Source organism: Babylonia areolata, chromosome 13, assembly GCF_041734735.1.
Source record: "Babylonia areolata isolate BAREFJ2019XMU chromosome 13, ASM4173473v1, whole genome shotgun sequence".
Classification (NCBI taxonomy): Eukaryota; Metazoa; Mollusca; class Gastropoda; order Neogastropoda; family Buccinidae; genus Babylonia; species Babylonia areolata.
In genome coordinates this window covers 647,507-670,902 of record NC_134888.1, presented here as the reverse complement: position 1 = coordinate 670,902, position 23,396 = coordinate 647,507, and the positions used below count along the sequence as shown (strand labels likewise).

The 23,396-nt window shown below is 40.5% G+C and overlaps 1 protein-coding gene across 1 annotated transcript; it reads right to left on the bottom strand.

The window, feature by feature from the left end:
- Positions 1 to 8: 8 nt before the first annotated feature.
- On the bottom strand, positions 9 to 21,695 carry LOC143288771 (G2/mitotic-specific cyclin-B3-like). The gene is made up of 10 exons (XM_076597399.1): positions 21,542 to 21,695; positions 20,176 to 20,265; positions 18,596 to 18,972; positions 16,869 to 16,953; positions 16,105 to 16,212; positions 14,238 to 14,471; positions 6,245 to 6,400; positions 3,436 to 3,585; positions 2,519 to 2,649; positions 9 to 679 (listed from the first exon to the last, which is right to left on the bottom strand). Exons 1-10 carry the CDS (start codon positions 21,575 to 21,577, stop codon positions 583 to 585), a joined length of 1,464 nt encoding a protein of 487 aa, XP_076453514.1. The 5' UTR covers positions 21,578 to 21,695; the 3' UTR covers positions 9 to 582.
- Positions 21,696 to 23,396: the final 1,701 nt, after the last annotated feature.

The window sequence follows — 23,396 nt, the reverse complement described above, 5'->3', positions numbered from 1 at the left end:
AAAAAAAAACCAGCAAAAACACCCATACTTTCATGGCAACATCACTTCTCGTTGACCATGATAGAATCTAGATCTCAAATAAATGCAGAAAATTATGTATTATTAAAATAATCTTAAAATATATTGATAACTTTATTATTATTATTATTTTTTTTACTCATGAGACATAAAATCAGTGTCAATACATTTTCCTTGGTATCTTGTTATTTTCATAAGATCCATGAGATAAAAGCTCCATGGGAGAAAAAAAAAACATTAAAAGATGAAAATATGCCATTTCTAAAACACATCTAAAAACATTTCCTTTATAACAGTACCTATGATAAGACAGTAAAAAAAAAAACTGGATATAAAAAGAATATTGCCGACAGGGGTCCATACACACCTGACTAGGACCTATGCCAACTAGCTGACACCTAACGAGTAGATTCAATCCAGACTCTTCCCCCGGTCGTCGTATGCAGCTGATGCTTGGTTCCTCACACCACCGCCTGCCAGGTGTCCAGGTGACCAAGGCACGCACTGCTCTGTCTGGAGGAAGAGGGGTCTGTCACCACTGCATGGGGACCACCAGCACAAGGACTACGAGCGTGGAGCTGGCTTGCTGCTCTCCTTGCTTTGGGCAGGGAACAGGTCCTCGTTGCTGACAGGGGGGATCTCACCCACACTGTGGAACAGGCTGCACACACACACACACACACACAGGTAACAGGTTATACCGACTGTAGTTATATGTCATCAAAAAAGACTACGCACACACACGTTATACTGACTGCAGTTATATGTCATCAAAAAAGACTGCACACACACACACAGGTAACAGGTTATACTGACTGTAGTTATATGTCATCAAAAAAGACTGCACACACACACACACACAGGTACCAGATTATACTGTAGTTATATGTCATCAAAAAAGACTGCACACACACACACACACAGGTACCCGATTATACTGTAGTTTGTCATCAAAAAAGACTGCACACACACACACACACACACACAGGTACCCGATTATACTGTAGTTTGTCATCAAAAAAGACTGCACACACACACACACACACACACACACACACAGGTACCAGATTATACTGTAGTTTGTCATCAAAAAAGACTGCACACACACACACACACACACAGGTACCAGATTATACTGTAGTTTGTCATCAAAAAAGACTGCACACACACACACACACACAGGTACCAGATTATACTGTAGTTTGTCATCAAAAAAGACTGCACACACACACACACACACACACACACACAGGTACCAGATTATACTGTAGTTTGTCATCAAAAAAGACTGCACACACACACACACACAGGTACCAGATTATACTGTAGTTTGTCATCAAAAAAGACTGCACACACACACAGGTACCAGATTATACTGTAGTTTGTCATCAAAAAAGACTGCACACACACACACACACACACAGGTACCAGATTATACTGTAGTTTGTCATCAAAAAAGACTGCACACACACACACACAGGTACCAGATTATACTGTAGTTTGTCATCAAAAAAGACTGCACACACACACAGGTACCAGATTATACTGTAGTTTGTCATCAAAAAAGACTGCACACACACACAGGTACCAGATTATACTGTAGTTTGTCATCAAAAAAGACTGCACACACACACACACACAGGTACCAGATTATACTGTAGTTTGCCATAAAAAAAGACTGCACACAAACACAGGTACCAGTTTATATTTACTGTTGTTTTTCATCAAAAATATACTAACAGAATCATTCAGGAGGAGGAGGAACAAACACCCTTAGGACCATTATCAGAATAACAAATTCCATTTTGTGTGGGTGTGGGTGTGTGCCCATGCTGTTGGGCATGTGTACCTGCCTGTTCATGGCTGAAAAGATGACGAAAATAAGGTCCTTTTTAGGGGGCGGGCAACCAAACATATGGACAAGAACATGCTGAATTAGTCCTCAGGTACTTATGGACCCAGATAATTGACTAAACATGAACATACTTCAGCAATATGTGCTTGTCCACAAATACTGTGGAACAAGCAAAATGTTTCCAGCTTGCACTTTCAATTTCTATCAAACCTTAGTTCGAACACTTTCCTATCATTCAAAGCAAACGGCACGGCTGAGAAAGCATCAATATCATCCGATTAATTACTGCAGGTCAAACTGACAAACTGGCTACTGTAACTACTCATCTGCAACGTTTCATCTTATTCTTGCTCAACAGTGACTCAAAAGCATGGCAAGACATTCAGCACACACACACCTGAAGCAGAGAGATAATAAAATGGTGGCTCTACACTGAGGCTGCATTACTGTCCCTGGGGAGAATGCTCAGTCCAAATTTCAAACAGAAATGTGTTTTGACAACAACAAAAAAAAAGTAAATCTGTACAAGAAAGGGCTAGACTTAACTTCCACAAACTGTGTTGGCCGGAACTATGTCCCACCTTTCCGACAGTACTGCCACAGTAAAATCACACAAACACTGGCACTGTGAAGCAAGTTACTTACTGGTGCCTGTACTTGTCATGGATGGTGCTCAGATCAGGATGACGTCGGTTTCTGAACTGATTGTTGATTTCCAGAATCAAAGGCTTCATCTCCTTCAACGTGTATCCCGTGTAGAATTCTAGTGTGGGGGTCTGCAACATGTACAAAAGTCAAATTTCATTCCAACATGCATCATTCCTGTCAAATGAACAGTTTACTTAACCAGATCTGCCTATCACAAAATGCACACACACATTCTCAGTGGCAGCTCACCCAGTTTTTACTGGTCAGACATGCTTTTTAAAGGTTATCTTTTTATTTTTCTCAGCTTTCACTTATTCATTAATCAAGCACATTATACATAGCAATATGTCCATTTCCCATCTTCGTTCTAAATACAGAAGTTCCAAACTCAGATTTTTGACTGGACATAGAAGTCAATGTCTCATGCTTCTCATCAAGATCTTTAATATGTGAAAATTATGTGCATTTTACCTAACAGTTAATTTCTTTCATAATCAACATGAGAATGGTGCACTGTGTAACCTTAAGAAAACTGTCCTGCTGTAAACAATCAAAGGATCTTGAAAACAATCTGATGCATGACAATTTTAACAAGTGGCTGAAGATGTCAGCCAATGCCCCGAAAAAGAAGTCATTGTGTCAGTATGTCCACTGATGTCCTGCATCTATTCTGATTTTCCTTCATCAGAGGTCGACCATGTGAAATATGTCTCGTTTCAAATTCTCATTCAATAACACTGAAATAGATTTTTTTTTTTTTTTTTTTTTTATTATTATTATTTTTTTTATAGATAATGTGAAACTAAAAGACTGGGTCGAAAGAAAGCTTACACAGTCAGCAAACCTAATCGTATTGTTTTTCTTCTTATCTTTCTAGCTATGCATTTGATCTGGGGGGTTTCCAACCCACTCACCCATCCAGTCTCCCGACGCATCATTCTTGCGATGTACAGGACAGACGCTGCCATCATGCTCTCCCTTTGGAAGACAAACTTGTACTCCATCTGGCTCAGCTCCAGAATATAACGAGCCAGGTACAGTGTTTTCGTTTCTGACCGCCCACACTGAAAACACACAGTACTATTTTGTAACACTCCACCTTGGTTTCTAAGCATCCAAACCTCACACACACACACAAACAAAAAAACAAACCACAGTCCTCTTGTAAATACCAGGCATAAATTTGCCTGACCCTGCATCACACGCATTACGTTTGTGCTGAAACATCACAATGTACTCCTGATACAGCTGTCAGCTACAAAAACTATCAGTCCACACACAACAGGTATGTAACAGACATAACATTCACAATGTACTCCTGATACAGCTGTCAGCTACAAAAACTATCAGTCCACACACCAGGTATGTAACAGACATAACATTCACAATGTACTCATGATACAGCTGTCAGCTACAAAAACTATCAGTCCACACAACAGGTACGTAACAGACATAACATTCACAATGTACTCATGATACAGCTGTCAGCTACAAAAACTATCAGTCCACACACAACAGGTATGTAACAGACATAACATTCACAATGTACTCCTGATACAGCTGTCAGCTACAAAAACTATCAGTCCACACACAACAGGTATGTAACAGACATAACATTCACAATGTACTCATGATACAGCTGTCAGCTACAAAAACTATCAGTCCACACACCAGGTACGTAACAGACATAACATTCACAATGTACTCATGATACAGCTGTCAGCTACAAAAACTATCAGTCCACACACAACAGGTATGTAACAGACATAACATTCACAATGTACTCATGATACAGCTGTCAGCTACAAAAACTATCAGTCCACACACAACAGGTATGTAACAGACATAACATTCACAATGTACTCATGATACAGCTGTCAGCTACAAAAACTATCAGTCCACACACAACAGGTATGTAACAGACATAACATTCACAATGTACTCCTGATACAGCTGTCAGCTACAAAAACTATCAGTCCACACACCAGGTATGTAACAGACATAACATTCACAATGTACTCATGATACAGCTGTCAGCTACAAAAACTATCAGTCCACACAACAGGTACGTAACAGACATAACATTCACAATGTACTCATGATACAGCTGTCAGCTACAAAAACTATCAGTCCACACACAACAGGTATGTAACAGACATAACATTCACAATGTACTCCTGATACAGCTGTCAGCTACAAAAACTATCAGTCCACACACAACAGGTATGTAACAGACATAACATTCACAATGTACTCATGATACAGCTGTCAGCTACAAAAACTATCAGTCCACACACAACAGGTATGTAACAGACATAACATTCACAATGTACTCCTGATACAGCTGTCAGCTACAAAAACTATCAGTCCACACACAACAGGTATGTAACAGACATAACATTCACAATGTACTCCTGATACAGCTGTCAGCTACAAAAACTATCAGTCCACACACCAGGTATGTAACAGACATAACATTCACAATGTACTCATGATACAGCTGTCAGCTACAAAAACTATCAGTCCACACACCAGGTACGTAACAGACATAACATTCACAATGTACTCCTGATACAGCTGTCAGCTACAAAAACTATCAGTCCACACACAACAGGTATGTAACAGACATAACATTCACAATGTACTCCTGATACAGCTGTCAGCTACAAAAACTATCAGTCCACACACAACAGGTATGTAACAGACATAACATTCACAATGTACTCCTGATACAGCTGTCAGCTACAAAAACTATCAGTCCACACACAACAGGTATGTAACAGACATAACATTCACAATGTACTCATGATACAGCTGTCAGCTACAAAAACTATCCAGTCCACACACAACAGGTATGTAACAGACATAACACTGATGTATCTCACAGGCCAAACTGAAACATACCAGCTGTCGTGGTGAAGTGATCAGCATCACTGACAGCTGGGAGGATGCAGGTTGGATTTCCAGCAGAGGTGGATTTTTTCAGCCTGTGGCTGGCTCCTACCCAGACCTCAGCATGCTTTGGGCTGTTAGTGCTGCAGCCTTGGGGGCTGGTTGTCCTTTGGGAACATCCCAAAGCCAAATGTCCTAAAATCCTCTTGGCCAAGAGTGGGGATATAACTTTAGCAAGACACACTACACTATTATCAAATTCTAGCCCAGATTTATTATTATTGTCAGTTGGGGGCTAAGTAGTTGGAGTTGTAAGGATGTTAAATCAGTGCCTGTTATCAGAACTGGCACTAATGAACACCACCAAGCTGGTTTGTGACATCCTGGCAACCTAACATAAATAGTTCCCTGTGGACTGCCATGTTGGGACTGACACCGATGTATCTGGTTGTTGCTCACTCACTGAGTAATGATTTGGAATGAGCAGTGTAAAAGTAATGCCAGTGAAATAAAAATCATGTCAGGATGTGTCACTGCCTTGGCAATGGATGTGTATCCCTCTGTATGTAGTTTGAGCCACGCAAATGCAGTTTGTGCTTTTCTATTTTCTCAATACAACAGAGTTTCTCCATGAAACTTGAGTGCTCTCTTCAGGAAAAACCACACCACCATAGCACTACCATTTCTGTTGTCTTTTGTCCACTATGCTAGTTTCAATATCAATAGCTGTTTCTGAAGACAAGATCCTCTTTTTCCTTCAGACTGATGGTCCAACACTTTAACCAACAAACTCTGCCCCTGCCCTCCCACGTCCCCCAACAGACGACTGACCCTGGAGTAGCGGCGCAGGAAGCGGTAGGAGATGGGGCGACCCAGGTCAAAGCCCACTGTGCGGAACAGCTCCCTCTCCATGGCCATGAACTGATCGCGGTTGTAGGCGTGGTCACAGATGTAGATGAAGTCGTCAATGGCCGGCGGCATGCGCTCCTGTCACACACATCACACCAAGGAGGTGAGTTGTCAATTTTTCACATGCTCTCAAAACAAACTGTTAGGGGAAAAAAAATGTGACCCACTCCCGCGAAGGGTACACGAAGTGTCATTTTGGACATTTGGAGTATTTGGTTATCACCAGGAACTAGAGAAAAGGACCTTTCTGGTGGTACTAAATACATTGTTAAGGGATAAATAGAAATAAAGTTATGGCTAATATAAGTTAGCTGGTGGAAGTTCAGCCATTTTGAAAAAATGCCCTTCAAAGTAGAGGAGCTAAAATGTCAAATCTACTTAGCAACGGGGTTTAAATGTTAACCTAAGTGAATGAAATTTAGCTCACATGTAACGTACAGCCTAACACACCTGTCAGGTGATTTCAGACTCAGTGTTGTGCAGTCTTGAGAAAATGAATTCAGAACTTTTACATTTTTCATCAGTTCATGATTGGGAAAACATTCAGGCAAAACAGTCTTACCATAACAGAAAAGCATTATACAGCAATACTGTTTATTGCTTTACCACACAAGTAAAAAGAAATCTTATTAAAAAAAAAAAAGAAAAAAGAAAAAAAGAATATATATATATATATATATATATATATATACATAAAAAAAAAACTAGAGAAAAAAAGTTATCTGATGAAGCAAAAAGCGAAAGTGTCCAATTTTTTTTTCTTCCCCCATTCATTGCCAGTTGTATGTTCTGACAAGAGTTTGTCCATTTTCCATGGCGACAACCTGTGGAATGTTTACTTTTTTCACAGGGGTACTCCTGCAAACCCCATCTGACAGCTCTTCAAGAGAATGGACTTCATTTTTTCGCATAAAATTCAGTGTAACAGACCTGTGCCTTCCAGTCATCACCCGCCAAGCAAAATACCACATTACATACCGCTTCTTGTTTTGACCAGCACAGCTGTCACAGTGCAGCTGCACCTCACTCTCCAAGGCCATACTGGTCAAAAAGTGGTGGAGATACGAAATGACCGCATTAGATCCCTTGGTTCATGAGACTCCATCAATCAGGTAGTTCACCGGCTGTGGCACACCCTCACAGCAGATACCAAAAATTGGCTCCTTCATCAATCAGGTAGTTCACCCGCTGTGGCACACCTTGACAGCAGATACCAAAAATTGGCTCCTTCATCAATCAGGTAGTTCACCGGCTGTGGCACACCCTGACAGCAGATACCAAAAATTGGCTCCTTCATCAATCAGGTAGTTCACCGGCTGTGGCACACCCTGACAGCAGATACCAAAAATTGGCTCCTTTAGTCAGTTCACCGGCTGTGGCACACCCTCACAGCAGATACCAAAAATCCCACCTTTCTGGGGGTCAGGAAGTAGATGGGGCCAGGTTAGTAGGGGCTGTGGGCAAGATGCACTTGCTGTGCAAAATCAAAGGAGTAGTGGGCAGTGATGTCCCTGCTGCACGGCCTGTTGGGTCCCAGGGAGATGACCTGCTGCTGTTCCACTACTGTCTTGCTCTGTGCCGTCATGCTCCTGTAGAGCACCCTCTCCTCAACACCACTCAAATGAAGCTGTTGCGCCATCAGTAGCTCTTGCTTTTCTTGGTCGTCAGGGTTGGCCCCTCTAAATATACGGTGACTGTTTGCTTGGCAGATCCAGCACAGGTCAGTCATGGGCCAAGCAACAACTAAATGGAAGGGAAGCCCACAGCTTTCTAAATGTAGAAATGGCCACTGGATGGAATCCTGCACACCACACAATGCAAGGAATGGTGAGGAAAATCAGAAAACCCTAACTGAAATGTACTTGAATATACAGGTATACTTGAAATATACATGTAATTGCAACTGCTCATGTGCACTTCTTTCACTAAAACAGGAAAATACTGACTGAGCTGACTGCACAACGAAACAAAGTATAGTGCTTAACACCTGAAAAAATCAGGTTTGTAAGGCATGCTTTGCTGACCTTTTTCTCCTCTTTTTTCAACTCTTTCATTGCTTTTCGTCAACATAAACATCAAATAATGTGCTTTTCTCAATCCCTTCTTGACAGTAAAGCTAATATACCAACAACAAATTTCTAGTGTTTTCCCAAATCAGGAAAAAATATTTCTCTTCTCTGATTAGGACAATGTTGCTGTGAGGCAAAAATGGTTTCACACCACACTATTATCTATACAGCTCTCCTCACTTTAAGTTGATAGACAGCCAGACAAAGACTGAAGAAGCAAACAAGAGCAAATCTTAAAAAAGATGGATTGAATATTAATGTGAATGAGTAAGTACAAGTAAAATAAGAAAAAAAAACAATGAATAAATGAAAAATAAAGGATAAATAAATAACAAAAATAATCTATGAAATAAACTGTTGATTAAAAAAATAAACTGGTATAATTACCAAGGAAATAATCATAATCATACTGATAAAATCAATAAAAGTAAATGAAATAAGTACAAGCACAAAAGCAGATAAATGAACAAATAAAATAAAAAGAATAAAATTAAAATGTTGAGGGAAACTCTGAAAAGTAGATTGAGATAATTACCTCCATCACAGCTGGCAATAAACAAGCGATGGACTTCACTCTTTGGAGCAGAGGACGGCAGGAGCAGAATGTCATCACGTTTGAAGCCAGGCACTCTGCCCCGAAGGCTTACAGCACTGTCTTCTGCATAGTTCTTTATAAACTGTATGACACGGTTTGTGTCATCCAGGGAGAGGCACTTTGTTCGTCCTCCCTCCTCTGTTCCTCATGCGGAGGCAGGGTCTGTTGTCTTTGTAGTGTTTCATAAGGTCCTTTGGCCTTGACACTGAAACATTTCAAAATTTCCAAAGAAAATTCAAGTCACACTGTTTATGGCCATGTCTACCGTTGCAGCTATTATGGGTTGTTTTTTTTTAACCTAATTTACTGGAACCTCAGCAGTAGTTTCATTCAAATAATTTTTCAGTTTTAACCTAGTATTCAGTTGCTGTCATTATCCAATCCAAATTAAAAATGCATATACAAACATAAACTGTAAATACACACAAAGATTAAGCACAGCTGCACAAACACAATCTAATAAGTCAGTCACTCTGTAATATCAGCATATGCATAAACATACTTATTCACCTACATTACCACATAGTTACAGTCAAATGGCTTAGACACTGAATTTGAACTGACAACAAAGTTCTGTTGAATTATAAAAATATAGAATGATATACATTACCAGTAATTCTCACCAATGTTAAATTTCAGTAAATAATTTGTTGTGTGCTGTACTGCACACACAAACACACAGTGACACACACACTAACACACACTCTCAAACTGAATGTTGTGGCTTACCCTGCGAGAAACATGAAGGTACTTCTGCAGACAAGACAACTCATCATGGTGTACACTACACATGTTTTCTGGCGCGCCTTCTGGTCTTTTCTGACTGCATTCTGTAGTTGCTCCTTCCCGCATGTTTGAGCTGAATATGCCCATGACAAACAAGTTCAGTTCATCTAATAAGGACAGAAGAAAAAAACAAGGAATGATATAAACAATAACCATAACTTGAAATGTGAACAGTTAAGTATATCCACACACTCATACACATGCTATACATTTGTCCAACGCTCTCTCCCACACTGGGGAATACATTATTCAATTAATAACCATAATTTAAAATGTGAACAACTGAAAAGTATATCCACACATTCATACACATGCTATACATTTGTCCACCACTCTCCCCCACACTGGGGATTACATTATTCAATTAATAACCATAATTTAAAATGTGAACAACTGAAAAGTATATCCACACATTCATACACATGCTATACATTTGTCCACCACTCTCACCCCCACACTGGGGGATAATACATTATTCAATCAATAACCATAATTTAAAATGTGAACTGAAAAGTACATCCACACTCATACACATGCTATACATTTGTCCACCACTCTCACCCCCACACTGGGAAAAAAATACATTATTCAATTATCTGCCTCTTCATCCATCTCTTTCCCACCAAAAAGTGTTGACTGATGAATATAAAGCATTATTGCCAGTTTACAGAACCAAATACAACTTGAGCACTGAACATGAGTTAAGGCTAGTCCGAGATAATGAAAATTAAAACACGCACACACGCACGCACACACATTTTTCAACAAGCACTTACCATCTGTCATCTCGTGGCAACTCAGCTGCAGTCAGAATTTCTTCAGGGTAAAGTGTGCGATGCAGCCTCTCCTCTGATCAGCCGGTTGATCTGCCTCAACAGCAGCTTTAATTTGTGTGCACTTCCATTTATAGTTTGCTGCACTTTCGAGTGTGGGATACTGTGGAGCACAGTTAATTTCTGAAGATAGGATCGCCGCATTCCACCTCAACAAGTGGTATTTCTTTCACATGGTTGTCGTGAATGTCGTCCAAGTCGGCATCAAGCTGCATTATTTCTTCTTGCTTGAGCTGTTTTCGTAAGTCTCTTCGTTTGGTTCATCAATGAAATAATCATTCATCAGTTTGTGCAATTCTTCACCTTGAGGCAAAGTTGCTGCATTGTGACTGAATCAACAGGTCTAACATTCGTCGTTCCCTCCCGCGTGCCATGTCTGCTTCGACTGAAATGTCAACAAGCTGCCTGGGTAGTCTCCCTTGGAAAATGTTCAACAAAGCACCTTCGACGGTTTAAGTCGTAACCAAGCCAGATTTCTGAGCTACATACTGATTGGTCGAATTCACTGCGTGTGTTTACCTTATTTAGAAGTGGTTTACAAATTCAGGTCACTTCGAATGACTTTATGAATGGCCGAAATGAAAACTGAAGAGCGAGGCAATTCTAATCGGCAACATGCCATGGTGCGTTCTTTGTTCTTGTTGTTCGCTGCGTTCTAAAAATGGTAATTTTTCCGACTTTTCAATGAATTATTTGGATGGGTACGTTCATAAAAACCCTGATTTAGTGCTTTTAGGAGTCAAATACAGGTTTGACATGAATATATATGATAGAAAAATGGTTAAAAGTGCTATAAATGTAAAACTGATAAAATTGATCCAACTCCAGCTTTCTGGCCTGTGCCGACAATCACCACACTCGACTTTGTGTACCCATAGCAAAAGTGGGTCACAAATGTTCTGAGCCTGCACATCATGTGATCATGTTTTCTGATCTTGTATGCAAGCTTCTGTTGCACAAAACCAATTCTCAGGAGTGTGGCTGCAAAACAATGCAAAGGGACATAATATTTTGAGTGTAATGAAATCTGAATTTCTGGAAAATCTCGCGTTTTTTTTACAAGCACAACACAGAACTATGAAAGTTACACAAATTTCTCTTTCTTCATCATGACTCTGCAGCTTCAAATAAAATTACCACACACTTTTTTTTTTTTTTTTTTTTTTTTTTTTTTTTACAATTTTAGCGTAATACACACAAGTCCATTTTTTTCATCAAAATTATGATTAATACATTGGACATTCTCTCACATAATTAAGATCTTGATCAAAGTTTCATACTTTCAGTGTCCACCTTACTTTCCAGCTTCAACAGGCGAAAAAAACACTCCACTTAAAAATTTTTTTCTCCAGTAATCTATTTCAGGATCATTTTCTTACATATCAATGACTGAATTATTGCAATTTGGCGATGACACTATACAATGTATGAATTCATCAGAATTACATTTATATGCTCACCATCCAAAAACATGTGCAGATCTGTGTAAACATATGTAGGATCTGCATGTCACTAATATCCCCAAAAATATGTTGTTCCCACTTTTCCTAAGATTTTACTGCTCTGATAAGAACTGTAGCGAAGGTATGCAAAACTACAGTGACCAACTTTTCAGTCATATATACTGATTTAAAAATATTTGTATTAAAGAAACATGTCTATGGTTATGTCCACAATTACTTCTTTAACTGCCAATAAGAAACACAATGTTATGCTGTCTTAAAACCACACCCAAATGCTAAACCCAATCCCAGAAACACAAACATTCAGCAATGAACCAAAACCACCAAGGAAATCCTGTAGATCCAGACTACCTAAGATAAATTTAAGACTTAACAAGATATACCAGAGAAAAAAGTCCACAATCCGGAAATTTGATTTGTCTTACAACATGTAGTATGCAGAAAGATGTTTTTCTCAAAACATTTGATCCAAATTTGGTTTTGAAAAAGTATTTCCAGAGAAAATGTTTTAAGTTTACAACACACACACACAATGACAAGCACAGACACACAAATACAATCAGTGGGAGGCTTACATCGTATTACACACACAATGACAAGCACAGACACACAAATACAATCAGTGGGAGGCTTACATCGTATTACACACACAATGACAAGCACAGACACATAAATACAATCAGTGGGAGGCTTACATCGTATTACACACACAATGACAAGCACAGACACACAAATACAATCAGTGGGAGGCTTACATCGTATTACACACACAATGACAAGCACAGACACACAAATACAATCAGTGGGAGGCTTACATCGTATTACACACACAATGACAAGCACAGACACACAAATACAATCAGTGGGAGGTTTACATCGTATTACACACACAATGACAAGCACAGACACACAAATACAATCAGTGGAAGGCTTACATCATTACACACACAATGACAACCACAGACACACAAATACAATCAGTGGGAGGCTTACATCGTATTACACAATGACAAGCACAGACACACAAATACAATCAGTGGGAGGCTTACATCGTATTACACACACAATGACAAGCACACACACACAAATACAATCAGCGGGAGGCTTACATCATTACACACACAATGACAACCACAGACACACAAATACAATCAGTGGGAGGCTTACATCGTATTACACAATGACAAGCACAGACACATAAATACAATCAGTGGGAGGCTTACATCGTATTACACACACAATGACAAGCACAGACACACAAATACAATCAGTGGGAGGTTTACATCGTATTACACACACAATGACAAGCACAGACACACAAATACAATCAGTGGAAGGCTTACATCATTACACACACAATGACAACCACAGACACACAAATACAATCAGTGGGAGGCTTACATCGTATTACACACACAATGACAAGCACAGACACACAAATACAATCAGTGGGAGGCTTACATCGTATTACACACACAATGACAAGCACACACACACAAATACAATCAGCGGGAGGCTTACATCATTACACACACAATGACAACCACAGACACACAAATACAATCAGTGGGAGGCTTACATCGTATTACACAATGACAAGCACAGACACACAAATACAATCAGTGGGAGGATTACATCGTATTACACACACAATGACAAGCACAGACACACAAATACAATCAGTGGGAGGCTTACATCGTATTACACACACAATGACAAGCACAGACACACAAATACAATCAGCAGGAGGCTTACATCATTACACACACAATGACAAGCACAGACACACAAATACAATCAGTGGGAGGCTTACATCGTATTACACACACAATGACAAGCACAGACACACAAATACAATCAGTGGGAGGATTACATCGTATTACACAAACAATGACAAGCACAGACACACAAATACAATCAGTGGGAGGATTACATCGTATTACACACACAATGACAAGCACAGACACACAAATACAATCAGTGGGAGGCTTACATCGTATTACACACACAATGACAAGCACAGACACACAAATACAATCAGCAGGAGGCTTACATCATTACACACACAATGACAAGCACAGACACACAAATACAATCAGTGGGAGGCTTACATCATTACACACACAATGACAAGCACAGACACACAAATACAATCAGTGGGAGGCTTACATCGTATTTGGAGGACAGGAAGAGGGAGACAGCACCCAGGAGCTGCACATTGTCACGCTGAATGTCCTGCACACTGGCCATGTAGGTGTCCACCAGCTTGACAGCCAGGTACAGGGTTTCGTGGTTCAGCTCAAAGTTCTCCTGCACCTCCACCAGCCAGTCCACCAGCACCGCCCTCATCCGCTGGGTCACCTGGGGGTGTCGGGCCAGGTAGGGACTCAGCCGAAACTGTTCCTGTTACATACATCACACAGTTGTGTCAGGCCAGGTAGGAACTCAGCTGAAACTGTTCCTGTTACACATACATCACACAGCCATGTCTGGCCAGGTAGGGACTCAGCCGAAACTGTTCCTGTTATACATACATCACACAGCCATGTCTGGCCAGGTAGGGACTCAGCCGAAACTGTTCCTGTTACACATACATCACACAGTCGTGTCTGGCCAGGTAGGGACTCAGCTGGAACTGCTCCTGTTACACATCACACAGCCATGTCTGGCCAGGTAGGGACTAAGCTGTAAGTGTTCCTGTTACACATACATCACAGTCATGCCTGGCCAGGTAGGGACTAAGCTGGAACTGCTCCTGTTACACATCACACAGCCATGTCTGGCCAGGTAGGGACTAAGCTGTAAGTGTTCCTGTTACACATACATCACAGTCATGCCTGGCCAGGTAGGGACTCAGCTGGAACTGCTCCTGTTACACATCACAGCCATGTCTGGCCAGGTAGGGACTAAGCTGTAAGTGTTCCTGTTACATACATCACAGTCATGCCTGGCCAGGTAGGGACTCAGCTGGAACTGCTCCTGTTACACATCACAGCCATGTCTGGCCAGGTAGGGACTAAGCTGTAAGTGTTCCTGTTACATACACCACAGTCATGCCTGGCCAGGTAGGGACTCAGCTGGAACTGCTCCTGTTACACATCACAGCCATGTCTGGCCAGGTAGGGACTAAGCTGTAAGTGTTCCTGTTACATACATCACAGTCATGCCTGGCCAGGTAGGGACTCAGCTGGAACTGTTCCTGCTCCATACATCACACACAATCATGTCTATCCAGGTTGAGGCTGAGTCGAAACTTTTCCTGTCACACACACACAGTCATGTACCTGACTAAGTGGGAACTGAGCAACTTTTCCATTACAGACACCCAATCATCAACAGTCATGTATCCAGCCAGGGAAGGGCTGAGCCATAACTTTTCCTGTAAACATCACACACACAGTCAAAGAATCATTGCTAATTTACCAGCAATGCAAGCATCTGCTGTTCCACTATGGACTAATTATAGACTGAGGAGGAACTTTTTGTTCAAAACACAATACACATACCTTCACTTACAAACACAACCGAACCACCACTGACTGCCATGCCGAACACTGAATTGTAACCGTCTGACAAAATCATACAGCCAAACCTACTACCACTATCAGTCTTTAACAGAGGACCATTGTGGTTACCTTTGACACACACAAGTCAATCAAGTTAAGCTATATGGCATGTAAACAAAGCGGCTCAATGTATTCTGAAAATTTTAAGTTTTCAGTTTTTATGCTAAAGTTTACATATAAACCATAACTGATACACACTACAATACCAGTCACCCCAGGACACTGAATGAATCTGAGTATGTGAGTGGGTGAATACGTATATATGTGCAGGTGTGCACGCATGTGTGAGCACACACATGCAAGCATGTGCCAGTGAACAAGGTGTTTCTGAGGTAAGCAAATGCCCAACTGAAATTTATTGACGCTAGGTCAAAATCCAATACTGATGTCATCTTCACTCATCAGTCCTATTCACCAGACCCAAGACACTTGTCCTGTTAATTGATGCATCCCCCCTGCCTGAGGCTCACCTCTCGCTCCTTGTAGTAAATGAAGATGTCATGAGCATACAGGGCCACCTGGTGCAGGTCGTCCTGGTCATCCCTGTCAACATCTTCCACACCCAGATGGACTGGAACCTGAAAGACATCACACAAACCCACTCAGTCACAGTTCTTGGCTGTGGTCGCTGTTCTATTGTTTAGAAATAACAGCAATAACAGACAGAGGAAGGACAAAGAAAAGAGACTGCTGCATCAGTGTGTGCACTGTCAGACTGTGTGCATGGAAAATCAGTTATAACTGATAATCCATGTAGTGATAACCACTGATAACTATTGTCTTGTGCATTATAACACTTGTTTGGAGAATACAAAACTTTTGGTTCATAAGCACTATATTTTTCTCCATCCTTTGCACTTTAATATTTGATGTTGGTACAGCATTCGCACACAACAGATAATTCAAAGTATCAAAAGAAATTTGTTGCACTTGAACAAAAAAACTGATACTGGACAAAGAAAAAAAAAGCACATTAACACTGTATTTTAATTTTTATCCAAGAACTGATTTTCTTATTTCACCTGGGAGAACAAAGTGAACATTTACTAGTGATGAAAACACCCGGATACTGCACAACCCCACAAGGTACCAGTCCATAGACTGTTTTCCTGTGCTACTTTCCACTTGAAGTGTAAATGTACTGATGGGATCAGAGACATCCCAAGAACACAGCAGGCTAAATACACAGATAATAAAGAGGGCACAGATGATGGGCAAGAACAGAGACACTGACCTCTGGCAACTCATGCTGACCGGCTGTGGAACAATCCAAGGCACTCTGATCCAGAGACATGCGGGAATGGCTTCCCTCGTCCACACTGCCATCAAACAGCACACACCTTGTCAAACCTACCACCCAGCTTTCTCTTCACAGAAAGTAATTTACTTCAATAAGTCCATCAATCACCTGTACCAAAACAATCTGTCAACTTTTCATTCTGTTAAGTTCTGTGCAGTGTTTTTACATACTGCAACAGAAAAACACTGTACTCACATTTTTTCCATTCACTTTTGTTAAATGTTAAAGAGAATAGCATGTTGGACTGCCCTGCAATGCTGTAGCAGATTCAGGTAGAGAAAGGAATGATTTGGCAGGTCTGGTCAATTTAATGTCCCAGATATTTTGCTTTTACTTTATAAAAATCCCCTCGTGTCTTTCACAAAGAATGTTTCCAGCACAGTCCTTATCCACCATTCAAGCAGTGATTGAATTATCAAAAATAATGAATAAATGAATTCTTTAAAACAGAAAAGTTTGTATTCTTATACGACCTATTTTGTTCATTTAGTGCTAAAAAATTCAGATTTCCACATATAACTTAATCCCAACACAGTAGAGCTGTACTGTGCGCATATAATATAAGCACTGCATTCAACTTATCTGGACAGCTCCAACATCAGTTTTCAACATATGTCAGTGAACTATAAGAAACAGGTCAAAAGGATAATACTTTAATTGACCGACCGCTTGGAACATAACTAAACTGTCATCAAAGGGCCACAAAACGATGGTGAAAAATCCCTGGGATCCCACTTAAAATGCAGGCTCGGAATTGGACAGTTTTTGTTTTTTTTGCCTGACCACTCTTGCTGTGGCCTCACTGACAGGCTGCCATGAGCCAAGGGAACCTATTTCTGGCTACAAGACATGGGAAAGGAGTCTGTGGATATTGTTTACTTATCAAAAGTTATCTGAACTTTACATACTGTTCCCAGTACGCATACATAATTCTGTTCACTGACACATTGTTGGCAGATTTCTCCATTTCAAATAATAAATGCTGCATTTTGTCATTTCATAATTAAGTACATGTTCTCCATCTATCTGTACCTATCACACGCACTCCCTCTCATTCTTTCTAGCACAGGCAAAACAAATTCCAGACATCAGCAGCCACATGCCCCGTGACCTGGCTGGCAGGGTTACTTTTGTTGTCAGTATGTTTACTTCAGACTGACGGCTGCCAAACTTAGAACCTGCATGAAGCGTACAAATGGACTGGATAGGTCCACCTGTCCCTTTGACTGACAGCGCAGATTTCAAATTCAAAGGAGGCCAATGCAGAATTATTTTTAGAAACTTACTAAAACTGAGAAATTTAGTCCGTTTATTCAGATGTTAGGGCAACATAAAAAATGTACCTATGCAAACTTACAGCTGTGTTTGTGGCCTGCCAGTATGCTTACTTCTGTGACGAAAAACTGATGTGAAGCTGTCATTTTCCAACCAGAACCCAAAACTGAAAAAGGAAAAGCTGAAGACACACCTCTTTTTACATGTTTTTTTTTGTTTTGTTTTTTTGTTGTTTTTTTTGTGGGTCTTCAACTGAAGAATACCTCAAACTTTTCGTTTTTATCTTTTTACAACAAATTACTTTTGAAGCAGCAATCGTGACAAGACAGTTTGGCACTGGTGGGGTTGCTAAGACCCTGTGATACGTACAATGCCATCAGACATACCTCAACTCCAGGTCTGACACCACCATGTCAGATAGATCATGACTGCCTCCCACAGCTGACTGCTTGGAAGACGTGACCACTGGTTCCTGGGCGGGCTTCACCTCCACCTCAGGCTCTTCCTCCACAACTATGGCCTTCTTCACCTCTTTCTTCTTCTCTGCCACGGGCTTTGCTGCCACTTGGCTGCCTACTGCCTTGGTGGGGGCAGCGGCAGCAGCAGTGGTGGTGGGCTTCCGTGTCTTTCTCTGGTTCTGGGCGGCTGCCGCCACACTGGTTCTCGTTTTGGGGGCAGGGGCCTTGACCTTGGCCTCCACAGGTTGTCGCACCTTCTTTCCCCCCGCATCCTTCTTGCCATTGGCCACATTTTTCTGCACCGCCTGCAATGACAGGAACATCATGTATCACTGCCAATGGTTTGCTGCGAGAGATTGTCTTTTGTAAAGTCACAAACCCAGCATTTACTGAATTAGATGAACTGATAGGCAACAAATTGAAAGCCTTGTTGAAATACTTGATTACAGACAGTATTGTAATGTAAATCAATGAAGGAGAAATACTAGCCTTATGTACCAGAGCGTGCCCTTGCGTGTGCATGCTTTCATACTTGTTTCTGTGTACCCGTATCAGTGTATGATAACGTAATAAACTAATACTAATAGCAATAAAAATTGGACTCCTTTCAAATTGGAATGACACAATCTGAAAATGACAAATGTACAATATTCACACCAAAATACATTAGCTCTTCACAATTACTGCATTGAGTTTAAAGTAGCTATTCAAAGGACTGCATAAACAGGCTTGTAAAACATCTTACACACCACACAAAAACAGATAAAATGTCACAGCCCGTTAAATTCCCGCTGCATAAAAATAGGTCGGAACTACTTTGAAAATGGTGACTGAGGAACCTTTCATTTTTCAAACTGTATCTCTAGGATTGGAAGTGTCTGATAGGACAATGGTTTTTTCTTTAAAACATACCTGCTGACAGCATGTGGTATATGCCATGCTGCTACTGTAACTGTTGAAAAGAAATACAGATGTCCAGCTTTGGGGTGGCAGGGGAAATTACGCTGCTGAGATGGATTTTGATTTGCAATGGTTTAAATGAAAATCCAACTGTTCCTGACAACCAGGAATTTCAAGCACTTGAACCACTGTAAAATGCTCCTACACTGTTCCTGAGTCCCAGTGACACTTTTTCACACACTGACCTTTTCATGGATTCATGCGACACACACATGAGGCACACGAACTTGTTCTAATACAGTCATACTTAAGTTTCAGATACACAACGCATGCTGATGTTCAGATACACTACAGACACACAAAAGCACTTGTAGGCATAAATCTGCAACTGGCCATGCCTACCAACAGGTTACTATTGTTCACAAAACTACAAGACTAAAAAGAAATTTTTAAGCTGTGCACAGAATAAGAAAGAAAAAGCAAATATATGATGCTAGTTTTACAAAATAAAAATTACAAAACCCAAAGCTGTGACAAACTGCCATACATAATGAGATAAACAGCAGATACAGATTAAAACTAATAAAAGGCATGACATGAGTACTCACATTGGTCAGATCTCCAAATGCAGGACGTGGGAGTCTGGCAACATCATCACCTTTCACCATCTTCTTGCCCTGCACCACACCTGCCTGATCCTGTCAACACGTTTAAGAAGAAAGTATACAGTACTGAGTCAACACTTCATGCACTGCATACAGCTTTAAACATAAAAAAGAAGTTTGAAACTAATGTGAACAGTATGCACACCATATTTTTTTGTTTCTATATATATATGTGTGTACAAGTGTGCTGTCTGCTATGTAGGCATTTATGGGGAATGGTGCTGCACTGTGAACACACAATCTTATGTGTTGTGATCTGTAATGCCCTATACAAAAGTAAATGCATGAAGCAATGTTCATCACAGGTATTAGACATGATAGTGGCACACAAAAATTAAAGCCATGCGTCTGTGCCACTGAATTCGGTATCAATTATCATATATGTTAACTTAAAGAACTTCTACTGTCCATTTATTTTCTCTAGATATTTTTAAACATATGACTATTCTGTATAAACCAAATTATCTAAAATTACAAGTTTGAGATACTTTCCCATTATTCAGTTGTACATTTAAAAAAAAAAGTTCATGAATTCATGGACTGCACCACCACTGCTCCATCTCCTTACTGACACTAAAATTAAATGTAAATTTGTGGGCTTCTATATGATGCCATTTTTTTAAAATCTTTATCAAATACATTTTCAGAAGCAAACAGAGTAACTGATACTAATTCCTGTATTTTGATACTTTATAGAATTTGTAAGTTTGTTGAATTGGCTTCTTTTTTGTCTTTTGTTGGTACTGCTAAATAGCATCCTAAATATGTAAAATATTCTTTGGTATTTCAAATTCAATGAAACTTTGTGACCCCTTTTAAACCGAATAAACATGTACATAAATTACGTCTCACATAAATTCTATTACGTTTGTAAATGTAATGCACTGTGAGCGACATGACCACATTGTGAACATCCCCTCTTCTCATATCACTCCAACATGTTACACTTACGAACACTTTAAAACTTTACATCAAAATAATGTTCACATTTTAAACATTGACCAGCCTATTTTAATTTTTATGGTTTGTGCCACTCTACAAAGAAAGGGAGTCATCTAAAAGAAACCTTTAAAAAAAATCGTATTGGTCATGAAAATATTTAGCGACTGTTTTTCAATAAAACTCGACATGCACAATCAGTACTGGAATATTTAACGAACTATTGTTTCAAATCCTGGGACACGATATTCATGCTGCTGCAACAATGCAAGGTGAAAGTCCGTGGCGCTGTCTCAGTCACAATGAGACCAACCTAGGGGGATGTACACGATAGCAGGCTGCAAAAAAATATTGAGAAACTAGTCGTTACCTCTCTAGTTTTTCTTGTTTCTCTTGTTGACTTCATGTTTAGTTTCACTGCTCACAGCATAAACAGTTCACAAAAAGAGAACTGCGTGCCTTATTTTATCTGCTCCACTTCCAGAAAAGACTGAACGTTTGAAATTTGCTCACAACAGCGTCGTTTGATTGCTACCGCATTTTTCATTGGCTGAAGACAACCAATGAAATCTCGCATTGTAAAACACCGACAGGGAAGGTCACTCTTAAGTTTCAAGACCAGTAACAGACTGCTCGACACATACAAAACTAACCAAATACAAATAAATAAATAAATAAATAAATAAATAAACTGAATGTATGCAAACATATTCTGAAACTTAAATGGGACATAGATGCCTGTAAATGTTTTTGTTATTTTTCAAATGAGCAAAATTAAATATATGATCAGTCCTCACGGAAAGAAAGGTAGAGAGAAGAAGGATCTGAGTCCAGTCAACTGAGGGGGGAGGGGAGGGGAGTGTATGGGCGCGCGCGTGTCAGAGAGAGAGAGAGAGGAGAGTGTGTGTGTTTATGTGTCGGGGCTCGTGTGGTTTTACGTGCAGTGTGCGCTTCCGTAATATCTGTGAAATGGCATGTTTGTTGCATATCCGGCTGTTGTGTGTGTGTGTGTGTGTGTGTGTGTGTGTGGATTTGTCCGAACGCAGTGACGCCTCCTTGAGTAACTGAACTGAACTGTAAACAACAGACCGAAGGTGAATCCCATGTGTTGTTTACTGACTGTTGAACATATATTTTCAGGATAGACGTAAATTATATATATATATATATATATATATATATATATATATATATATATATATATATATATATATATATATATATATAAGGCAGTGTTTACTGTGTGATGTCGTGTGATGAGGAGTTTTGTTGTATAGTTATCCGGCAAGGTTTTGTACAAAGCGCCGCCAGACGGTTACTGAATAACAGAACTGAGAACGGACACACTGACACACGCACGCGTGCGCACACTGACACACAAACACACACACACACACACACACGCAAACACACGCGCACGCACACACATACACACACACATGCACGCACGCGGCACACACACACACACACACACACACACACACACTGGGCGCACGCGCGCACACACACACACACTGACACGCACGCGCACACACTGACAAACACATCACACACACACACACACACACACACACACACACACACACACAGGGGTGTGCACATTTCCTCCATTTCCAAGCTAAGAAAGGAATGTATGCTGCCAAAGTAACTAAACTGAACTGAACACTTGGACACACACACAGCACGGAGCAGCGCACAAAAATACTCACACAGACGGCATATAGCTGTACTCAGAAAAGGTACTCACATCTGCAGCATATAGCGGTGCTCACGTTACCCACACACGCAACATGTAGCGGTACTCATGTGAGCAGCATACATCTGTTTTCAGGATACACACTCGAAGCATGTAGCTGTGTTCAAGACAGCCACACTCGCAGCATATAGCGGTGCTCAAGATACCAGTGCACGCAGCACACAACTTTCATTGTTGTAACGTTACTGTATCACTGCGTACTGCACGTGTGGGTGTCTTCAGCACTGAGCTCTTTCTGGCCATCAGTATTTGGGCTCGATCTGCACGTGCACTCGAACCTGACGTGAGTGTCACAAGGTGATAACATTTTCAGCTTTGCTCAATACTGTGTGTGTGTGTGTGCGCGCGCGCGCGTGTGTGTGTGTGCTATTTATCTGATCAGCTTGTTTTTCTTGGGGTGGTGGAACAGGGTGGTGTGGTGAGGGGTATAGGCTGTGAAGGAATGGGTATCCTAATACTGACAGAGTAT

Excerpts from the sequence above, each read along its gene's own strand:
- LOC143288771 (XM_076597399.1), bottom strand. The coding sequence starts at position 21,577 with ATGAAGTCAACAAGAGAAACAAGAAAAACTAGAGAG. Across the intron at positions 16,213-16,868 it reads GTCAGCATGAGTTGCCAGAG|GTTCCAGTCCATCTGGGTGT; the intron begins GTCAGTGTCTCT and ends GATGTCTTTCAG. Across the intron at positions 3,586-6,244 it reads TCCTGCGCCGCTACTCCAGG|TGTGGGCGGTCAGAAACGAA; the intron begins GTCAGTCGTCTG and ends GTGTGTTTTCAG.